General features: G+C 34.4%; 1 protein-coding gene across 2 annotated transcripts in view; it reads right to left on the bottom strand.

The window, feature by feature from the left end:
- LOC118181251 (cell adhesion molecule Dscam1-like) overlaps positions 1–23,959 on the bottom strand; it is a 1,046,077-nt gene that overhangs the window by 700,240 nt on the left and 321,878 nt on the right. For both annotated transcript variants that reach the window (XM_085823270.1, XM_085823269.1), the window contains exon 2: positions 19,596–19,916. In XM_085823270.1, coding sequence (XP_085679396.1) covers positions 19,596–19,916 — 321 coding nt within the window. The remainder of the gene's footprint in view (positions 1–19,595; positions 19,917–23,959) is intronic.

Genomic DNA, 23,959 nt, shown 5'->3' with positions numbered 1-23,959 from the left:
TAAAACAAATATAAGTTCTTAAATATGTTATTAAACGAAGAATAGATTTAGTTGAAAATGAAATTTTCGTTACAATCCGACAATTTTCAAATTTTACTAAATAATATAGTACTAAGATAATGACAAATTATTCTTTACAAAATTATACTTTAACTCAATCCAAGGATCGTTTTCTAGTTCAATTAAATAATTTGATCTATGGAAGCAACCATCTAAAATTTTACACTACTGTATATTCCTAATGTGAACGATATCCTACGAGAAAAAGGAGGAGAAAGAATAAATCCAAAAATTTTTTGTTACATAAATTTTCATAATATTTTACTCGAATGACAATTACGTGAACTTCTTTTATGAATAAACTATATCATAACAACTTTTACTGTCATTATAATATTAAATTCACATACAAATGAATCAATAAATCTGACATATTTCTGCACACTACTCGAGGAAATTTACAATAAATTAACTGCAAAACTCTACAAACCTGAAATTTCAATTTATATATAAGAAAACTTTTAATTGATTGTTATACTTGGAATTAGTGATTACATTTGAAACCTCTGATCTAATACTAGGCTAGGAATTAACAAACACAAATCTAAGCATTAATTAGGTTTTCGCTGAAATTTCTTTGAAATCAGTTAAAATAAACCTCCAATATCAACAAACCCCAAACTACATTTTAATATTTAGTAAAGTTTCAAAGACTTTGAAGGTACAAGTACAATTGCATTGAACACTTAATTAATCACTATCAATTAAAATCACTACCATTTAATCACTGTCAATTAAAATCACTACCATTTAATCACTATAAATTAACACTATCGATCAAAATAAACTTTATGTGTGATAAAACCAAAGTATATTATCTATAGCGTGCGACAGCGTTCATAGTATGACATTAAAAACACACCATAAGGCAGTAACTGTAATTTATTTATTACCTCTTTTGCCAATTAATAGTTAAAGGTATGCCATTTACTAATGTGTAAGGTCATTGTCCATTGCGTGGATTACTTTTTTCAAATGATGCCCCCTCTGCATAACACATTCATCTAGGCGGCGTTGGAAGCTTGCCATAACTCGGCGTAACGCATTCCCTTGGGACATTGCCTACGGCAGATCCGATGCGATCCTTCAACTCAGGAATGGTCGCACAATGTATTCGCAAAACTTACTTCAGGTGTCCCCAAAGTCTGGACCTGAAAGATCAGGTGAGCGAGGCGGCCAGGAAATGTAGTCAAAACTGGAAATTACACTGAGCGCCGCCTGAGATAACCACTGACCTAACTTTGTTGTAAAAGTCTTACAGTGTTAGTAGTCATCCTGGCAGAAGGGAAAATTTCCTCCGTGTAAGAATATACATATAAATATTACATGGGCATACAAGGCCTGTGAATAAGCATAGATATGTTGATTACAATCATTGTCTTGTACAAGTTACATATGACAGATACATAAAATCATGACAGCTATGTGTACATTTAGACATTATATGAATTCATATTTACAATACTTTTACTGAGATAATCAAAATTAAACTTGTAATACATTTACACATTGACTGGATTTTCAATATCATTTAAACTGCTTTACAATATTATTTTTATCAAGTACATATAAACTGGATAGTAATATGCTTACATTACAATAGTTTTGCTCTTACAGTCCTGTTATTATTCTACGGGGTGAGCTATTTTCCTAGTGTTGATGTTCAGTTGTTGTAGTATTTTGAATTGCTATTAAAATTATGCTGCGAAGATACAATTCTCAAGAGAGGGGGAGAATTTCTTAGAATCTTGCTGAGCAAAGCCTGATTACCTCCTCTATTTTAGTTTTCGTCTGCTTGTTGCCGCGGGTATGCTCTGCCCATTGCGGCCAGTATTCACTGCTTGGCATTTTTAAATGCAGTTTATTGGTTTGTGGGCAGTTGAAGAGGAAGTGATCTGCATCACCTACCGCCCCACATTCACACAAATCTGATGCTCGTATGCCGATTCTCTTAAGGTAATGTGGGAAGGGACCATGGCCAGTGTAGAATTGAGTTTGTGCTCCGCTGTATGTATTAACTGAGCACGTGACTTTTGGAAAGAACTTGTAGGTTCTCCTCCCTGTGCTTTCCCTTTCCCATCTTTTCTGCCATTCTTGAAAAAGGCTATTGAGCGTGGTTTTTTTTTAAATAGGACTGCGGAACACTTACTGCGCTTTCCAATCTACTGGAGTCATTGGCAGCCGATTTCGCAAGCAGGTCTGCCGCTTCATTGCCAGTAATACCCACATGAGCTGGAACCCAGATCAGGATAGGTCTGTCATCTGGTGGGATACTTAGAAGAATTTTCTGAATATCTTGCACCAAAGGACTCCTTGTCTTGTGCCCTCGGATGGACTCCAAACTTGAGGCAGAGTCGCTATATATGCTGACCTTTAATCCTAATTGATATTTTGCCAAATTGATGGCTGCTTTTAATGCAAGAAGCTCTGCCTGAAAGACGGTATTTTTGTCTGCCAGTCGTCTTTCCCAAGTTTTAACCATTTCTCCTTCTTGGAGTACACAGTAGGCGCAGCCTGTGCCTTTTTCCGTCTTGAGCCATCTGTATAAATGGCAAATGCCTTCTCATTTGGCGGCGTGTATTGCATGTATATTGTGTGCGATAAATCAGTATCTGCAGGGTGTCCAAGCATGATCGGCTTGCGCTTCTCATAGTCTGTATGGTAGAATGTCTTTTGCCACAGAGAGACGTTATTTTCTAGGCGCAATGTCCTTACTAATAGTGATTCTCTCTCCACTAGAAGGTCCAGTGGAGGGATACCCGCCAGCACTTGCAGTGCCGCAGTTGGGGATGTTCTATAACCTTTGCATATGATCAAAAGTTGCATTCTTTGTATGGTGAGAAGCTGTCTTCTCATATGGGCAGTAAGCTTCCTTCCCCATATGGCAGCCCCATATAATATGATCTTTTCTGAGATTGTTCTGTACCAGCTTTTGAGCATAGTGATTGGAGTGCCCCAATGAGGTCCTGATGTTCTAACCATGGAATTACTAATTTGATTTATTTTCTGCTTAAGCTCTTTAATATGCGGTACCCAGGAAAAGCCTATTGTTAAATATAATACCTAGATATTTAAGGTCAGTGACCTTTTTTATAGAGACTCCATTTAGCTTAATGTTGGGAATCCTATTTCGCGCTCCATGCTTACATATAAACAGTTGTTTAGTTTTATCTGCTGAGATATTTAATTTGTGCTGATTTGCCCAGCTCGCAAAAGTATTGATTGCGTTTTGTGCCGTTAACCTAATGTCCGTGCTACCAGAAATGACCAATAAAAAGTCGTCTGCGTACGCCTGGATACTCACTCCTTGCTGTTGGTCATAAAGCGCAAAGGCTGTGTTCGCTACAAGATTCCAAAGTGTAGGTCCCAAGCAGGAACCCTGGGGACAGCCTCTTTCCAACTTGACTTTGAGTACATCATTGTCCGTTGTAACCTGTATCCAACGATCCTGCAAGTAGCTGCGTATAAGATTCAGGATTTCCTTTGGGCATTTGATGATGTCTAGGCATTCGACTACATCTGGCCACCACAACGAGTCGAATACCCCTTTGATGTCCAACGAAATAACCAGTGTGTCCATATTGTTGTCTTTGTTCTGCTCTATGTTGTCTAGCAGTTGTTTTAAGGCATTATCTGTGGACTTTCCTGCGCAGAAGCCATATTGTTTTTCGTTTATAGACTTGTTCCTGCACATGTGGAAATTAAGGCGTTGCAAAATTACTTTTTCTAAAATCTTACTGATTGAAAGCAGTAAGCTTATGGGCCTATAAGATGCCGGGTCTGACGGATCTTTGCCCTGCTTGTGGAAGAGTGCAATTTCGGCTAGTTTCATGCTTCTAGGGAAGTGACCGAGTCGCCAGCAGGCTCTGCATAATTTTGGAAACAAACCTGGGAATTCTTTGTGAATTTCTTTAACAATGATATTATCTATACCATCGGGACCTGGTGCTTTTTTGTCTGTTAAGGCTTTGATGATATTATGAACTTCGTGGTCTGTAGGAAGAGTAATATCTCTGTTGCTGCTTTTCCAGCTTTTCCTATTAAACTTCTGCCTTATTTCTCTGTGAGTTACTAAATCAAATTCCATCTGGTCTTTAACAAAGATTGTTTCTAGGATAGTGTTTAGAGTTTCTGTTTTGCTTTTTGCATCTTGTTTTACTTTAGCGGTAAGTTGTAGGGGTTGAAAAACCTTATTTGTGGCTATTTTCTGTAATGTGCCATAGGTTGCTTGCACGTTACTGCAGTGCTTACGCCATGACTCTTGTTTCGCTGCCTTGATTTGCTTTTTGTATTGCGCTAGCTCCTTCCTGTAGCGTACCAACTTTAATATTTTCTGTTCTTCATCATTCTCCGCTTGCACCTGCCTTCTTAAGGCTCGTATTTTGCTTCTTCTTTGCTTGAGGTGGTTGCTCCACCACGATGTAAATGTTTTCGGCTTAATAGCTTTAAGTTTGTAGGAAGCTCTTGCTGCCTGAGTTAATTTAGTTATGATGAAGTCATATGTAGAATCCAGCTCCTCCGGGGAGTCGCAGTTATCCAGTTGTTCCAAGATTTCACTCACCCATGGCCTGAAGTAAAACTTTAAAGTAGTGTGCCCTCCGTAGCAGGTCTTGAAACGTCTTTTTGTTAGGTACGTAAGTCTACTATTGATCTCATATTGAATTATACGATGGTCACTCAGAGAGGGTATGTCCATTATATCCCAGTTGTTTATGTACGCTGACATTGATGATGAGACAAATGTGACATCTGGCCAGCCTTTTGCTCTTCCATTGTCAAATGTAGGTTGAGAGTCTTCTTTATTTATTACTGTCATTCCGTGAGCTATTGCATATTCTAACAATTTCTGCGCTCTGCGATTTTCTGTTTGTGCTCCCCATAAGGGGCTGGTGGCGTTAAAGTCACCCGCCACTATGGTATTCTGGAATGTTCGCAGTACGGCTGGGTTTAATTCCTGTAGCAGGCATTCAATTCGCATGCTTGGGGGAAAGTAAACGCAAGTGATTGTTATTTTCATGTTGGAGGATTCTATCAAGATTGTTACTGTGTAATCTGTCGTATCCAGAAGCAATGGACTTAGAGAGGGCCGTTATACAAGATGGCTGCCATTCCCGTACTGGAGGCGTAGGATTTACTTGTAGAAGGTTGGCCAAGAAGTTTGCCGTCCCTCAAGTAAGGTTCTTGTAGGAGTGCCAGGTCTGCTGTACTGGAGGACATCACCTCCATGAAATTGAGTGTGGCTGCTCTTGCTCTTTGGAGATTGCACTGTAAAATTTTGATGTTAGACCGATCTCTGTTGTAAACTTTCTCTGTTATTGAGTGGACTCCCTGGCTGAGCTCATACTCGCCAATACTTGTCTGTAACATGGACATTTCGATGCACTTGCTGGATGTTGTGTGTCAAAGGTGCTACCTGTCTTCTCGTTCGCGAGGCTGCAGTTGACACAGTTGATGGTAACTGAGTCACACTTTTCTAACAGGTGACCTTCACCACACTTGGAGCAGGCTGTATCCGACTTGCAGTAACGTCTAAAGTGCCCAAATTTTTGACAGTTGTAACACCGTATCACTTGAAGATATTCTTTGAAATTGCAGGCGCAAAGTCCAATGTAGATTCTTTTCTTTTCTAATAACTCTTCAGCCTGTTCCGTTGCAATACCCACTAGCCAATGGCAGGTGTTATCCTCCTTTGGGTAGGAACGAATAGGGAATATAAACTCTTTCGTGTTACTTGGGAACAAGTTGGAGAAGGCCTCTGTGATATCTGTAGCCGTACTGTCCTGTGGCACTCCAAAGACTATTATGGTACGCCTAGGTGGTCTGGGGACTCTTACACTTAATGAGTGATCTAATTCCGGAATTTCACTGATGGCGGTCCTGAGTTTGTCCAGGTCTGTCTTCTCTCTACACCTGATGAGTAGTTCCTGCGAGCGCGTAGGCCTTACTTGGACGACGTTAATCCCCACTTTATTAGGCTTAATGCTACTCACTAGCTGCTTCTGAACACTTTCAGTAGTGCGACTCGTGTCTTTACTCTTAATAAGGAGAACGTGGTCAGGAAGCTTTGTGGCTGGAGAAACTTGTTTTAGTCTTCTGCGTCTATTAACTACAACGGTAAAGCCTTCGTTTGCTGCTACTTCTTTCTGCTGCTGCCTGTCCTCTACTTCCTGTGCTGGTGAAGTTGCTGCTACTACCACGGTTCCTGCTACAGATGCTGAGGACTGTTTGTGCAAATTTAAATGTCTTGTTAGTTCCAGAATTTGGCCCTCTTGGTTAGCTATAAGGATCTCTTGCTATGAGGCTAAATTCAGAATCTCACGAATAAAATCCTGTAATTTCTCGTGATCTGCAATCTTAAGCTTCGATCTGACCCTGCACACTGTAAGGTGCTCCCTCTATCCTCCGTAATTGCGTTAATTTGCTCAAGTCTTGAGGCCTTAGACGATGGATTTTCGGGAGTAATCAAGGTAGTAATATCTTTGCCTGAAGTAGAAGAGGCTTCGAGTGTCCCCATTAAAAATAGGAAAAGTGCACTGCTTAGTACACAGTTGTAGCAAAAACGAAATTCCCTATTCAAAGAAACCTGAATGTATTAGGTGCTGTGGCCAAATATGGCTGCAGGTAAGTACTGTTACTACTGATATGGAGAGCTTTAGTGAGAGCCGAAATCAGCAATTATAGGACAAAACAACTATTGTAAGAGCTTATTACTACAGTAAGTTAAATGCTGAGAAACTAACAACAGTAAATGAAATGCTTAAATACATACATACATCAAATAAAAGGGTAAAAATAAATTAATACACTAAATGCTATGGCACTAGTTACCAAAATATTTAACAATGCGTGCTGAAATGTGCTTGTGCTGCGAAAATATCACGAGACCAGCGAAAATAACAGAGCGCTGTTATCCGAATTGCACATAATACACATAATTTACGTTACTTTACATGTACGTACACAGAATACACTCAAATGTCTGTCGCAATGGTCCGTCCATCTGGAACTTTCCCATAACGTCCCAAATTGAAATGTTGCCGAAATAGACGCTGGGTAGCAATAACAGAGTAGTTATTCTTGAAATAACTTTCAACAGCAAAGGCACGATGCTGTGCACTCCACCGGTCCATATCACTGTCACACTCGAAATGGCATCTCATTAGTACACGAATGCGGCATGAGCTGGCGCGCATTCATGCAGTACGTCATTGTGCTACGCAAGTCAAATTACGCTATGAACGCTGCCGTACCCTGTATATATGAGAAAACTTAGTGTGATTTTATACGCGTTCAATGTACCTGAATCACTTCAGATTACGCGTTTACGCTTAGAAAGTGTGAAATTAAAACAAAATATCCGTAGTTTTTGTAATTCAAAACGTTGTCCAAGTCTCTAAGCTTAAATAGTATAGGGAACTAAATACAAGTTTTAACACGTTCGCTGACGAGCGTCATTTTCAAAAACGGTTCCACTAAGCAAATTCATTTTAATAAATTTGTTTATGTGAGTATCGTTTGCTTCATTTTATTGTTGCAAACAGCGTAAATTCCTTTTGTTTTTCTTCTTTTAGTTTTGAACTTTATGTGTGGCAACAAGATAATTGATTGATAGAATTGTGTTTGTGACAGCCATGTAGAATGGCTCGCTTATTTTGTATCAATTATTTCGCATCGCTGACAAGTGTAATAAAATAAAAATGTAGGAATACAGTCCATTTGTTGATTGATTATTGTTTGTGAAACATATATTAAGTTTAATAGAACACTTATTGTTGGTCAAAAGTCTAGCCGGAGAGCTAGTGAAGATAGTGACTGTTCTAAGTGTATTCTAACAACGCAAATATGATATGGTTTGTGAAAATTATCCACTTTGTGAGGTAAGTGGATTTTGAAAAAAATTCGTTTAATTTGTTGTTAAATTTTAAGAACAATGTTGTAATACAACATAGAATTCGATTTCATTTTAATAATAGTGTTAAGTGATTTAAGAAAAATTTCTGTTTTGGAATTGAACAATTATGAGTGAACTTATAACTTTTAAAACAAAAAGAGCGGTCTTACGCAGGAGTGTTACTAATTATGTAAAGAAAATTGAAACTATTTTAACTGCAGATGAAATTAATTTAATAGAACTAGAGGAATGTGTCGAATTATTGAAACAAAAAGAAACTGAGTTAAGGAAGCTTGATTCTGAAATCGAAAGTGTAATTACAGATACTAAAGAATTAGAAAACGAAATAGATAATGTTCAGGAGTACACAGATAAAATTTATTTGTGGAAATTTAAAGGTGAAAAAATATTAAAAAATCAAAATAATAAAAATAATTCTAATAGTGTAATTTCAGAACAGGTTCTTGACAATATTAAATTACCCAAGTTAACATTACCGACTTTTGGTGGTAATATTACAGAATGGATAGCTTTTAAAGATCTTTTTAGTGCTTGCGTAAGAAATAATACAAATTTATCTAATGCTCAAAAATTGCAGTATTTGAAGGCTTCGTTGAAAGGTGAAGCATATCGCATTATTAAAACCATTCAAATTTCGGATTGTAATTTTGAAATAGCATGGAATCTGTTAGACGAAAGATATTCAAATAAGAGAGAACAAATTTTTGCATATATTAAACGTTTTTTAAGTTTACCAACTATTCAAAATGAATCAGCATTTGCTATTTTAAATTTAGTTGACAATATTAATGAAATAATTCGTTCTTTAGAAGTATTGAATCAAACCATTGATAATTTTGGTGACACTTTAATGACTTATTTAATTTTGCAAAAATTAGACCCTGCTACAAAATTATGGTGGGAACGTCAGTTAAAATCTAATGAAATTCCAAATCTTACGACTTTAATTGAATTCCTAAAAAACTATGCAAGAACACTTCAAAATAGCAAATCAACAAGTAATAAGGTACCTAAATCTGTGTTTCAAAATAAGAATAATGTTCTGGTTGCTACTTTGGGTTGTGGTTATTGTAAAGAAGATCATAGTTTAGCCAAATGTTCGAAATTTCTAAATTTGTCGGTTCAGCAAAGGATAGAATTTGTAAAATCTAATCGTTACTGTTTTAATTGTTTATCTAATATGCACTTGCTCAAAAAATGCAAGAGTTTAAATACATGTCAACATTGCTTTAAGAAGCATCACAGTATTTTGCACATTGTAAATAATTCAAAGAATAAAACTCAGTTAAACAGTATATCTCCGCCTACGCAATCTATCATTAAAAGAGATGAATTAACGAGTCCTAAGGACGTTTCAGCCACAGTTTGTGCCTCTCATTATGATTCGAATGCAAAAGGTAATCAAACCAGTCACATTTTATTGTGTACTGCTTTAATAAAAGTTCAAAATTCTAAGCAACAATTTGTGAAGTGTAGATGTTTATGTGACACTGGATCTCAGAGATCATTTATTTCAAGGGATTGTGTGAAGAAATTAGGATTACGAGTGAAAGATAATTCCATTTCTGTATCATGTCTAGGAGAATTTAATACTATAAGTAATGGGGAAGTCGATTTAGTATTCACTTCTCATTTTAAAAGTGATATTCGTGTATCAACATCAGCGTTTGTACTGGACAAGGTGACAGATAACATTCCCTATGTATCTTTGCCATCAATCATCTTCGATAACTTCAGTGATTTACAATTAGCTGATCCCTTATTTTACAAGTCACAACCAGTTGACATTTTATTTGGAGTAAATGTATTTCTGCATTTAATGACGGGAGAAATTGTCAAACGTGGTCCTGATCTACCATTTGCTCTAAATTCGAGGTTGGGATGGATAATTTCGGGTACTACAAATTTTGAATCTACAAATTTTGAGCCAGTATATGTAAATCATTTGAATACAAACACAGATGAGTTAGTAAATTCTTTCTGGGAGTTAGAAAAGTTTCCAAATGTACAACCTTTAACAAATGAAGAAAAACTTTGTGAAGAACATTTTAAAAACTCGCATTTTAGAGACACATCGGGTAGTTATTCAGTTGCATTACCATTCAAACATAATAGAGATATTCTAGGTGACTCCCGTGAAGTGGCGTACAGAAGATTTCAATACTTGGAGAAGAGGCTGTTATCTATGAAAGAAATTTACAACCAGTATATTCAGTTTATGAAAGAGTACTTTTCACTAGAACACGTAGAATTAGTGCCAGACACAGATTATGAATTAGAGAATAAGCACTATTATATCCCACATCACTTCGTGTTGAAGGACTCTAGCTTAACAACAAAATTGAGAGTTGTTTTCGATGCGAGCGCTAAAACGACCACAGGTGTTTCTTTAAATGATACACTAATGATAGGCCCAAAAATACAAGATGACTTAATTTGTATTTTACTAAGATTTAGACTTCATAACATTGCAATAACCGCTGATATAAGAATGATGTACAAACAGATAAAGGTTCATGAAAAAGATAGAGATTTTCAGAGAATATTATGGAGAGATAGCCCGTATAAGCAAATACAAGTTTGTCGTTTGAAAACAGTTACATATGGAACTGCAGCTGCTCCATATCTTGCAACCAAAGTTTTGAGTCAGTTAGCGATTGATGAAGGATTGAACTTTCCAAAGGCAAAGAATATAGTTTTAAGAGATTTTTATGTTGATGATATGTTAACTGGTGTAAAAGATAGTTCGGAAGGTATTGCATTGATAGACGAATTGCAACATCTGCTAAAAAGTGGTGGCTTTGAGCTTCACAAATGGTCGACCAGTGAACCGTCATTGTTAAAAACCTCTGGCTTAACAAACACAGATAGTGACAATATTCATCGTGTAATAGAAGACAAACCATTGAAAGTTCTGGGATTGGAATGGCATCCGGACAATGATGAATTCAAATGTAATGTCGGTGTAATAGAGTATCAAAGTGTTCCGACTAAAAGAATTATTTTGTCATTCGTAGCAAAACTATTCGATCCATTGGGGTGGATAGCTCCGTTTGTAATTCTCGCTAAAATGATCCTTCAGCAATTGTGGAAATTACAGTTATCATGGGATGATCCTGTAACAGAAGAGATTGATCGAAATTGGAGAAATCTATGTAGAGAAGTTAAACTTTTGAATTCTATAAATATACCTAGGAAAATTCTGCTACCTGATTATTTTCGATGTGAACTTCACGGAATTTGGGATGCGTCTGAAAGAGGTTATGCAGCAGTTATTTATATCAAAACTTACAATAACTCTGACATTAATGTTAAACTCGTAACAGCTAAAACTCGTGTAGCACCATTAAAATCTATTACGATTCCAAGACTGGAATTATGTGCAGCAGTGTTATTGGCACGCTTGATTCAGTCTGTAAAAGCTGTATTAGTTATAAATTTTGATTTATTGCAAGCTTGGAGTGATTCACAAATCGTGTTGTCATGGCTAAGGTCAGATCCTAAAAAATGGCAAGTATTCGTATCCAATAGAGTTTCTGAAATACAATCCATCTTACCACCTGAGAACTGGAGTCATGTTGATGGAAAGGAAAATCCAGCTGATTGTGCTTCACGTGGGTTATTTCCTGCAGAACTATTATCTCATCAATTGTGGTGGAATGGTCCTTCTTGGTTAAAGTGCAGTGAGATTGCCTTGTCTAAAAATATTCTTATAGATGAAGAAGCATTACCAGATGCACGTAAAACAGTCTCATTTGTAGTTTCTGAACCTGTACAGGAACTTGCTATTATATCAAATATATCTTCATTTCTAAAGTTACAACGCATATTTGCTTGGATATTAAGATTCATATCGAATTCTAAAGTAGCATATCTAGAAAGAAATACGTCTTTTTTATCTAGTAATGAAATTCGAGCTGCAACTTTCTGTATTGTCCGAATAATACAGCGATTTCACTTTTTTAAAGAAATTCAATGTTTGGAGTTGGGAAAGGACTTACCTACAAACAGCAACCTCCTTAGCTTGTGTCCAATTTTAGATGACAACAAAGTGTTACGTGTAGGAGGAAGACTGAAAAATGCGCAACTATCAGAAAATAAAAAACATCCAATCTTATTACCTTCAAAACACAATCTGACAGAAATCATAATTAGACACTTTCATGTCAAATATCTGCATGCAACACCGGAACTTCTTCTATCTTTAATTAGACAGCAATTTTGGATCATAGCTGCTAGATCTGCTATCCAAAAAGTAGTAAAATCTTGTATCACGTGTTGTAAACTTAGAGCTAAAACTGCAAGTCAAATAATGGCTGATCTACCGGAATCTAGAGTAACACAATCACGACCATTTCATCGAACTGGAATAGATTTTTCTGGACCATTCATGATTAAACATCGTGCAGGATGTGGAAAAAATCATTTAAATATTACGTATGCTTATTTGTGTGTTTTGTAATCAAGGCAGTACATCTTGAAGTGGAAGAAGATTTGTCAACAAAGGCATTTTTAAGTGCATTGAAACGATTTATTGCAAGAAGAGGGAAACCATTTGACATTTATAGTGACTGCGGTACTAACTTTAAAGGTGCAGACAAAGAAATCAGAAAATGTTTTTTGCAATGTAAGCAAAATCAAGAAATTCACAAATTTTTGTCTTTAGAGGAAATAAAATGGATATTCAACCCGCCATCATCTCCCCATTTTGGTGGACTATGGAAATCGGCAGTAAAGTCAATGAAATTACATCTAAAAAGGACTGTTGGTGATATTGTGCTGACCTATCCGGAATTTCAGACCTTGATAGCGCAGGTTGAGGCTTGTCTCAACTCTACGCCATTGTGTCCAACATCGGCTGATCCAAATGATTTAACTGCATTAACACCTGGTCATTTCCTAATAGGAACGTCTTTAACTGCCATACCTGAACCAGACCTAAATTATAGTTCCTTCAATCACATTGACAGATGGCATGTGAGACAGTTTATTTTTCAGCACTTCTGGAAAAGATGGAGTCGAGAATACCTGTCTCAGCTTCAACAAAGACCTAAATGGCAAAAATGTCAAAACAATTTAGAAGTCAATGACTTAGTCCTCATCAAAGAAGACAACCTTCCGCCTCTTAAATGGAGGTTAGGGAGAATAATTGCTGTTCATCCGGGCTCAGATCAAAGAGTCAGAGTTGCTAGTATTAAAACTGGTCATGGTGTCATAAAACGACCAGTCGTGAAATTGTGTCCTCTTCCTATTCAGACTAAAAAACTATGAACTGCTTCCCATATAATATTTTGTATTATTTTTTCTTATGTTTATCTTTTATTACAGACTAAGAAGTTTCAAAATGCTCCACCTGTTGAAATCCCATGGGATTTCAACGAGGGCCAGGATGTTTATGTGAGTATCGTTTGCTTCATTTTATTGTTGCAAACAGCGTAAATTCCTTTTGTTTTTCTTCTTTTAGTTTTGAACTTTATGTGTGGCAACAAGATAATTGATTGATAGAATTGTGTTTGTGACAGCCATGTAGAATGGCTCGCTTATTTTGTATCAATTATTTCGCATCGCTGACAAGTGTAATAAAATAAAAGTGTAGGAATACAGTCCATTTGTTGATTGATTATTGTTTGTGAAACATATTAAGTGTAAATAACAAAATTAATTGTAAAATAAAAACACAAAACATGTATTTATGGGAAAGGTATTGAAATTATATAATTTTTAATTGCTTTATTAATTATACGAGCTGTACCTTAGTCGGGTTTTGAGAGAAATGTTTTATGACAGCGCCATGTACGAGTATATCCATAACGAATATATTCATGGTTGGCGGTTGCTTATAACAAAGACTGATTATTTTTACAACAATTATTATAACAAAGATTATTATAAATTGCTTGAACATTTTTACACATCCTATGTTATTTACTTTAAAATTATTTATATTATGCTTATATTAATTATCATAAATCTCTTAAATTGCCCAATTTGTTGTGTTTTTTATAATCCCCAAAAGACAGGTATCTTCAGACAACATGAAAACACTACGAGTTTGATCGTATATGGCGTAGGTAAATCAAAAGTGCTCTACGAATTACCTCGTAGAGCACTAAACACAAACTTCGACCTATGGGATGACTCGGGTTAGGCAGCTCTGACACTGACTTCCAGCAAACTCAAAAAATATATTTTAGTGTTTAGTAAAGTTCCAACGATTTGTAAAGTAACAAAACTTATATGAAATGATACCAAAGTATCTACATATGAGAAATGTAGCGTGAATTTATACGCGTTCAGTGTATATGAATCACTTTCTATTACGCGTTTACAGCTAGAAATGTTTAAATTATTAAAAAAAAATGTACGCAATTTTTGTAATTCAAAGCATTATCTTTGTCCGAGGGCCTGAATAGTATCATGTCTAAATCTTACATTTTAGGGTAATATACGATTTTTAACATATACCTGAAACTATTTTGTGAATTCAATTTAAAATTAATAATGGGTGTTCAAATTCTTCCCTAGAATGAGAGTTAATTCAGTTGCAATTCTCCATACATCAAACTAAATCTGAGAGAAAACTATAAATTTAAATCTTCTTCCTCAAACTAAGTTCTGAGAAATTCAAGTAAACATATCATAGGTTATTTTTTTTTATTTTTATCCATAATCTGATATGTAATAAGAGAAGCCATTCCAGTTCTCTTCTAATTCAACCAAAATCTGCCTACACTGTTGAAATTGCTTTGCTAAAATTTCAGTTACAGAAAAGAAAACTTTGACTTTGTACCCCTGCCCTTTTATATTATGCTTTAAACTATAATATAGGAGTCCTGCCCTTGTACAGTTCGGGTTTGACCATAATATATGACCTTTTGACCATATGAAAGAACAACGTATTTTCCCGTATAATTTTCACAATTGTGAATTTTGTAAGAACATAACTATTAATAAATGATCGAAAATAAACATCTATAATTTTACAAAGATTCAATTTCAATCAAAAAGCAATAAATTTTATATTCAAAGATTTCGCATTAGTGTTGCTATGATAAATGTAAAGCTTTTTCAGAATTACGTCAAATGTAGCAATGGCAAGATTGATGACTGTTACATGAAACATTAAGCAATTAGCATTTTTTAGTACTTTATTAATTATATTAGCCTCATTTGATGACAGCAAATCGAGGTCTGATACCAAACAAGAACTTAATTGCCGGATGATTATTTAAGCTCACGTTCGAAAAAGGAAAACATAAAAATCACAGACTTATTAAGAGTGATGGAATTCTTTTCCCAGTTTTACTTTTTCTGCCTCTTTCACATTCATTTCTTCCTCTAATGAAGGCGATTTATTTAGTAAAGTAACTTAATTCATCTCCTACTACCATTCCGGATATGGGTGCTGGCTAGCCAACTACTATATCCGGAATAGTAGAGAGATCCATATCCGGATTACTGGATTCACATCGAGCATGCTCTTTCCTATAATCTATCATGTGATAAAATTCTCCAGATTTCAATATATCGAGATTACCAGTATGATTAGAAGTATGAGGGTATTAATGCCATATCTGTAAGATAGAAAAGGTCTCAAAAAGGATTTTGTTCACCAATTTGCTGTTCAGTGATAGCTACCAGTAGAAGATCTACTGAAAAAAGGATCTAATTTTAAAGAAACTTGTAACGAAATTTAATAGCAACAGGTAAGCTAGTAGGTTTATTATGTCTGAAAATTCAAGAAGGATTAAGGGATTTTCTCAGTTTTCTTGAATATCCAATTTTCCCCAAAATTTAAATTAAACCAAAGAATTGAATAATTTTTATTACTCTTTAATTTTTAATATAACTATTTAATAATTTCTCATGCTTTAATATCACATTATTATCGATTCAATCTTCGTTATAATTTACAGGGAAAAATGCTATAAAATAATTCTAAACCGAAATCGAAACCATAAATTAGAACAAACCGTCAAGATGTCCCATCAAGTTTCCAGATTCAGAGAAGAATTTCTAGATTTAGGAACAGAAAATGTAATTTCCCTAAGCAGTATAAAATTGCCATTCGTTATTTTTTGCGTCCGAAAACAATACCATGCCCAAAAAAGCATTTTCATTTTAAGATGTTCTTCTCCTTTCTCATTCTAAACTCAAGAATGTACAGGATAGGTATAATTAAAATGACCTTGCTCAGACGTATTGCAAATCCTGTCTTCTTTTCATCTAATAAGCTGAAACTTAACATATGTGTTATATGGACCTAGAGAGAAGAGAAAATTGATAAAAAATAATCGGAAATTCAGACAGCTAGGTGGCCTTTTCATGAAATGTAAAAAGGCCATTAAACAAATTAGTAAATCTTTAAAATGCCAATAGTCAATGTTGTAACATCGATCTTCTTGATGTTTTTTTAGAAAAAAAAAATATTGGTCATGTTGGTGGCTAGAATAGCCATTTTTAGTATATGGCCTTCGAACATTTTATTATCAGAAAGGTGCATGTTGTCCTAGAGAAAGCAACGAATACTCAGAACTCTCTCAATGCAAGAATATCCTCTGCATTCCATGGTATGGATTTATCACTAACTTCATTTGTGGCCTTTTTTCCTTGCCCAGAATTATTTTTGAAAGTCCTAATAGGTGATGTGCAGTCTGAATGACCATTCCTACTACCGGATGTTTATTTCTGCAGCAACAAATAATTCCTGACTTACAAGAAATAAAATATCCCAATCTATGTTCATGCGAAATGGTGCAACACCCCATGCTACATGAGAAATGAAAGAACTACTTTATGCTCACTTTGAAGATGATCTGATAATTTCGACAAGTATTACGAATGCAAGGTCTCCTCAATGTGCAGACTTGAATCCTGTAATTTCGGATTTTTGCTGATACCTGAACGATTATTCCTGTACAGGAAGCGTATGAAATTTGCCTGAACTGGAAGCAAGCATAAACTCTGTCTTGTTATAATACCTCAAGGTGTCCTTAGCATTATAGTTGGACAAGATACAACGCAATTTGAACATGTGGTTAGTGCAAATAGAATTAACTTCAAAACAATGTTGTAAATAAATAGAGTTTTAAATTTCCCATTTGTACTTTACCTTCTTTACCCGCACTGTCTTTCGTGGTGTTTGAAAATTTAAGCCTTTATTTATTATTGCAGTTTTCGTTTCCGCCATTATCAACACACCAAGGTTTAAAAAATAAATTAGCTAGAACTATATATAGGCATAACTATACAAAGGCATGACTATATTTATAACCATCTAGTGTACAAGCCAATAAACACTACTTTAAAGAATTAAAATCAATGTATTTACGGAACAATGAATTCATCATTGTTGCTGTTGTTGTTGTTACTAATCTCCATGCCTAGGAATATACTAGACGAGGTCCACGAGTCCATTCACCTTCAAAAAACCGAAAACAAGCCCAGGAGACCCGTAAAGGTCCACAAGAGACAACTCCAGGCACTCAAGGATATGTGCCGGTATTTCGGGTGCATTGTGACACTTAGAACAAATTGGGTGCATCTTGATACCACTTTCAAAAGTAAGTTCCTTCAGGTGCCCACTGGAGAATCGGGAAAGTGTTGTCTGAAAACACCTTTCGCAATCCATAACAAGGGATTTTCCAGGACAATAAGCTTGATACCAGGGATGACTCGGGAGAACGAGCCAAATTTGCCTGTCAGCATGTCTTCTAATGGAATGCAGTTCAAGATATGTCAGTGAATTGATAATTGGCAAAGGCTCTTCAGAAGCCTCCTTCGCCAGAATGTCTGCCATTTCAATCCCCCGTATATCAACATGGGAAGGAATCCACGTGAATTCATCATATTCCATGGATTTAAATGTAAATCTTGGTTTTATTAAACCTTGCTATTTGTTGTTACTATTATCAGAATTAGAGTGATATGTGAATATTAAAAATGGTTTCAAAACATATAATACAATGAAATTCTTAATCGTTGTTCATTTTTTTAATTTTATATTTTGTACATATACATTTTCCATCGCAAAATATCAAACTTTTCACCTCATTCGCCAAGGAATTTGACATTTTGTTTTTCAAAATAAAATTATTATTAAAATTACTATTAAATATATATTTCAAAATAAAATTAATATTAAAAATGCAATTTTTCAGGTGCAGTATTTTTTAAATAAATTTATTAAAATGCAATAAATTATTAATAATAAAATCATAGAGCAAAATACGCAAAGGATTAAAAAAATAAAATATTTGCAATTATGAATAGTACATTTAGAAGCGTGAATACGTTTTTCCAACCGTTTTCAAAAATGTGCTCACAGAAAAATGCCATAACACATCATTTAATGAACGGCCCTCATGCAAAAAGCCGTCAAGTATAGATAATAAAATTTTTACTTTCTCTGTTTCATGTAACAACTCTCATTACATCTCCTATGATTATGCTATAAACTTCCAAACATACGATGACATTGCGATTTATGGCTACAAAATGGCTACTAAAAACGAATTACCCAACGTATCACGAATTTTGCACCGTTCTGTTAAAAATGGGAGGAAAAATACATGTTTTGAGCTAATTTTAAGAGCCACTAAATTAATCTTGAAAGAAATGCAAGAAATTCATGTACACTTGAAGTATAACAAAACGCGTCTATTGAATTCACTTTGTTTACCTTTAATAGTCCAATTAATGTAACATAACTTAACTGCTTGAACTTACTTGCGATTATCTTTATTACTATAATTTAAAATTTTTATTACATTTTCTGTTAAAAAACATATCAGACTGCGTATTGATTATTATTGATACATGATACTGAATAGCGGGCAACTGAAAAAAAGCGTAGATTTATAATTGAAGCAACAAAAGGTAATATAACGTGGTCTACACATTTCATTATTACTTATTTGCAAGTAACATTTTGTGGTGTAGCTTTTTCTTTGCTTCTTCTGATAGCATACAATGATATTCAATTTTATTTACATCCATTACAACAAAGCTCCCGTTTTTTAGTTTGCAGTTACTGTAGAAAGATGGATGACTTTGCTTAATTATATAATATAAAGAACGGTTGTAATTGATTTATGTGGCAAATATAATTTTCAGACAAATATAACCTTTACTCATCTGTAAAGGTCATATAGAATCCATCAAAAGTAAACTTAAATTTGCCGTCTCATACATACTGAGGAAGAACAACTAAGGAAGTTTCAAATACGTCAAATGAAAGTCCTTGAAATGCATCGATATAAATATCTATCGATAAAAAATGACATAAATTGACATATATATGTCATTTGATTGACATGTATGACATATAGGACGTACATGTCGATTTTAATTGACATATATGTCGTAATATGAAATATATGTACGACATATGTCATTTGATTGACATATATGAAACATATGTCATATATGTCGATTTTGATTGACATGTATGATATATATATATATGTCGATTTTGATTGACATATATGACATATATGTCGTCATGTGACTTATATGTAATTTGATTTACATGTGACTTTTATTCACATATGTTATAATATAATATAGATAGCATTTCATTTTTGAAATTATATAAAGCATTCACACAAAAACATTTACATACCTGCTCTGACATTGACATCCCTGCTGGCAATGGCTCCGACTACATTTCTTGCAACGCATCGGTAAATTGCTGCATGAACATCCTGTCTATATTCCTCTGCTCTGAAAGGTGGGAAGACTAGTGTACCATCCGGACGGACATGTCTGAGTCCTGTAATGTCGGATACTCGGGATCCATCTTTTTTGATCCACGTGATTTGAGGAGTGGGATTTCCTAAGCTGGCACAAGCAACAGCCGCTCCCGTAGAATTCATGAATTCTACTTTGGGTTCCGGCTCGATAGTGAAAGACGGACCCCTCCTGTCTGGATTTGAAATTGCCGCTACAAATAAAAAAGAAATATCATATAGGCTGTGCAATATTCAATCCAACAATTAGTTTTTAAAATAAAAGCACAGCTAACGAGTATAAAAACTGGCAGTACATAAATTCAATAAAATTACGTATTTACATTTTCCAGGAATTTCATATGCTTTTGTTTCTAGAGGTCAGAAAAATTACATTAAATGGGAAATAGATAAACACATTACAAGGATTTACACATTTATTCTCATCTCTCATAATTCCTAAACTTTTATCCAAGTATATTCGCCTGAAGTAATTAATATACTGATATAGTATACTCAGTTTACTGAAAATAACTAAGATATTATTTTAAATTTTTAATTTTAATGTATTTTTTGTATATCTTCATTAAAATATGTGATTTAGGGTTTGATGAATTTATGGAATTAAATTTTCTGATTCTTTTTTGTCAATATCAATTAATTTAGTTATAAAAAATTAAAGCATTTATTATAGCTAATAACTAAAACATTCTCTTTCAAGACAATTCTGAAAATTTATGCCAAGGAGAGTGAAGCAGTATCAGATATTTTGAACACTTTATGAATTATTGCCTGTATGAATAATAAATAAGAAATTGTTAATGAAAGGTATAAACGTTCCTCCGATACTATTCACAATACATCCACACTGAAGAATATTATGGCACAAAATGCTTTTACACATAAGTATGACAGCTGAGTAAAAATGACTCATCCTATAAAATTTTAAATTTTATTATTTATGAATAAGATTATATATTTAAAATTTTATTTTTAAAAATACGTGCTTTTAATTTCAAATCAGCTATCATTTTCTGTCTCTTTTCAATGCCCTCTATTACACACGCGCGTTCTCTTTTTCTCTGTCTCCAAAAAATAAATAAATAAATAAATAAAAATAAAACAAAATCTCAAAGCTTTGAGATTTTATATTATGCCAAAAGGGGCGTTTTTTAACCTTTTGTATGTTACCTTCGTTTATTAAATATCATGTTTTCCGCACTTAAACTGTGAAATTCAATTCAACAGCAATATCGCAAAATAATTTTCAAACAATCATATCTTTAGAATTTCCGATACACAATCTCGAGCGCTAGGATAAAAATATTTTCTTTTCCGTAGAGTGTTGCCATTCCACGTTTTAAAATCGTGAGTTTATTAATCAATAATTCGTTAAAGTGTTACAAAATATGAAATCGATAATAAAACAAATTGAAAATTCCAGATTAGGGCTTCCAGATGTCCATATTCAGTGGAAGATTACGTTATTCAAAATTTGATGGCTCTTGGTACCGTTATTTTACGAGTATCACAATGCGAGGAACATACATAGATTTCTGCAGATTCTTCATTATTTAATTTCTTTAAATATAATGCAGGGCTCTCATATTTGGCGGCAACAATTTAAAAAGTGAATGAACGTTTATAGTGAATCAACGCAAAATGCCAAAAGGAAATTAAAAGTCCTTCTGCTTCTTTGGACTAATAGAAGAGGCAAGCGCGAATGTATTTGATGAACTACATAGAATTTGTAGAGATAAAATGAGTTAAAATGTGAAGAGCTGACCTTATTAAAGAAGGCTTTATGTGCCATTAAAGCACCGTATTTTAACCGCTATCGCGCTTCACTTGTCGTATGCCAAAAATACGGCGCAGCGCGATAGCGCTTCTCTTGTTTTGCATCGAGAATGCGAAGACGCTGCTGTTGGTTACTATACTTTACACAATTATTGAGAGCAGTTGTTTTATAGGATTCAGAAATTCAGTAGCAGTTGTTTTATAGGAATCGGAACTTGTTTTAATTTTTTTGCCAAGTGTTATACTGATAATTAGGAAATAACCCATGTCAAGCTCTGATTCATTTGAAAGTGACTATGTTATGATAAGTGATAATGAACAGTATATGACCTTGAAGTGACATTATCATTCGTTCTAAGAGATTACGAGTTATTAGTGACAGCTGTGGTGATGATGAAGTAACTGCAAGTACCTCCGATGACGATATTATTGATGAATGTTTACCCGTGGATACAATTTTTTCGAACGAATAGAATACTTTTTCTGAAGTACCTGGACCAAAGCATGCCCCTCCTCCTGATGCGAAACCAATTGAATATTTCAATATTCTTTTTCAATTTTCAATAATTTTTTCAAGTATGCAAATGCAGAACAAAATTGCGTTAGTGCAGAGAGTTTTGCATTTATTGCAGAGAATACGGTAATGCCAAAAATATTAGCTGATAGGAACGAACTAAGCACGATACTTGCTCAGAAAAAAAAATAAAATTTCCAACGTTTGTAAGTAAAATTATAAACATATGTTATAAGGTATTTCTCCCACCTTCCTAGCGTGCCTTTGTGGTATAGTGGTTCTGCACGCTGGGTCGGTATTCCAGAGGTCCGCGGTTCGATTCCGGGCGAAGGCGTTGCTAATTATTCATCTCTCCTGCTTTTCAATTAACCTAATGTCTCTTCAATGTTACCGGCAAAGTATAAAATCCGCCATTCTATAGAAGGCCTTGTATATAATGCCTAACTAAGCTGGCAATGTATGAAAGCCAGTAATGTATGAAAGCCGGCAATGTATGAAACGATTCATATTTCACATACTTCCCAGACCTTCCGTAGAATTCTAAATGACAAAGCGGCAAAGTATGAAATACATTTCCGATTCGTTTCGAAGAACCGAAACTACTTATCAGAAGTTAGTAAATGACGTAAAAATGCCAAAATGACTACTAAGCAGGAACCACGGGACTACTGGTCGCCGAATCGCTAGGATAAGATGTTTGTAGAAAAGAAAAGTGTATTCATTTACCCTGTTAAAGAAAGCGTTACTACTATACAGTATTACGTCACGAACGCTGAGTTATTTTCTGTATTTCATAAAAACTCATTTAAGTACTGCACAGGAACGACGTGACAGAATGTCCAAAGATCTTTCAACTAATTACAAAAACGTTACACGTAATGGTATGGAACTGTAACAACCACATGCCTGCCAGAAGAAATAAAAAGATATTAAAAAGGGCACTGATATGAAACTTATGATTGTTTCTGAATTTAACTTCCGTTGTCAGGTAGATCTTACCGATTCCCAGTCTCAGCCAGATAGAAAATACAAATTTATTACGCTGCATCAAAATAATTTCATTATATTTTTTACATATTTCGAAGAACAGTTTTTTAATGGCACTGACATATTTTAAATAATAACCTTATCAAAACTTTTTACTTCATACTTTGCCTAAAGAGCATTTGTCATTCTATAGAATGCCTAGGTATTACTACGACCGGACGATTCTCTTATTCTTTCTTATTCGTACTGATTCTCTTATTTCATACTTTACCTAAAATCGTCCAGCATTATGTACAATGCCTAGGTATTCTATAGGTTCATACTTTTCCGGTAACATATATATAATATTATAGAAATGTTTTAAAACAAAAGTATCCCAATTTCATTTCCGTGGAAAATGTTGCTGAAAATTTAATTATAGATAAAAAGAAATAAATTTCGAACTTATACCACAAAGAAATGAACGAAATAAATTTTGAAACCAGTACAATGCAAAAATCTCCCAATAATAAGTGTAAACAAAAACCTCAACTGACTGTTTTTGAACCAGAAAGAAATTTTGAATACAAGTGAAATACATAAAAATGCATAAAGAAAGAAGAAAATAAATACAATCAAAATCTGATTCAACGTTATCAAGAGGAAATAGATCAGATCTCAATTGAATCCCACTTCCTTGGAAATCACTCCAGATTCAAACATTCAAGGTTACCGGATCAAGCATTTTAAATTATTTCATTACTGTAGTTCATATTCGGAAACTTCGGAAGAATTATCGTAGTTAAATAATTTAATATGATTCATCAGCTAATTTTGAATGAACAGAAACACAGTGGCTTTCTTAATAAGCTGAATTTAATTGAGATCTTCTTAATAACGTTGAATCAAATTTTGATTGTATTCTTTTTCTTTTTTTTTATGTATTTCTGTTGTTTTCGGAATTTCTTATGGTTTAGAAAT

The sequence above is a fragment of the Stegodyphus dumicola genome, chromosome 9 (assembly GCF_044657685.1).
Source record: "Stegodyphus dumicola isolate Sdum_Otavi_A_Nest chromosome 9, ASM4465768v1".
Classification (NCBI taxonomy): Eukaryota; Metazoa; Arthropoda; class Arachnida; order Araneae; family Eresidae; genus Stegodyphus; species Stegodyphus dumicola.
Note: the sequence above shows the minus strand (reverse complement) of the source record. Positions and strands in the feature narration are given on the sequence as shown.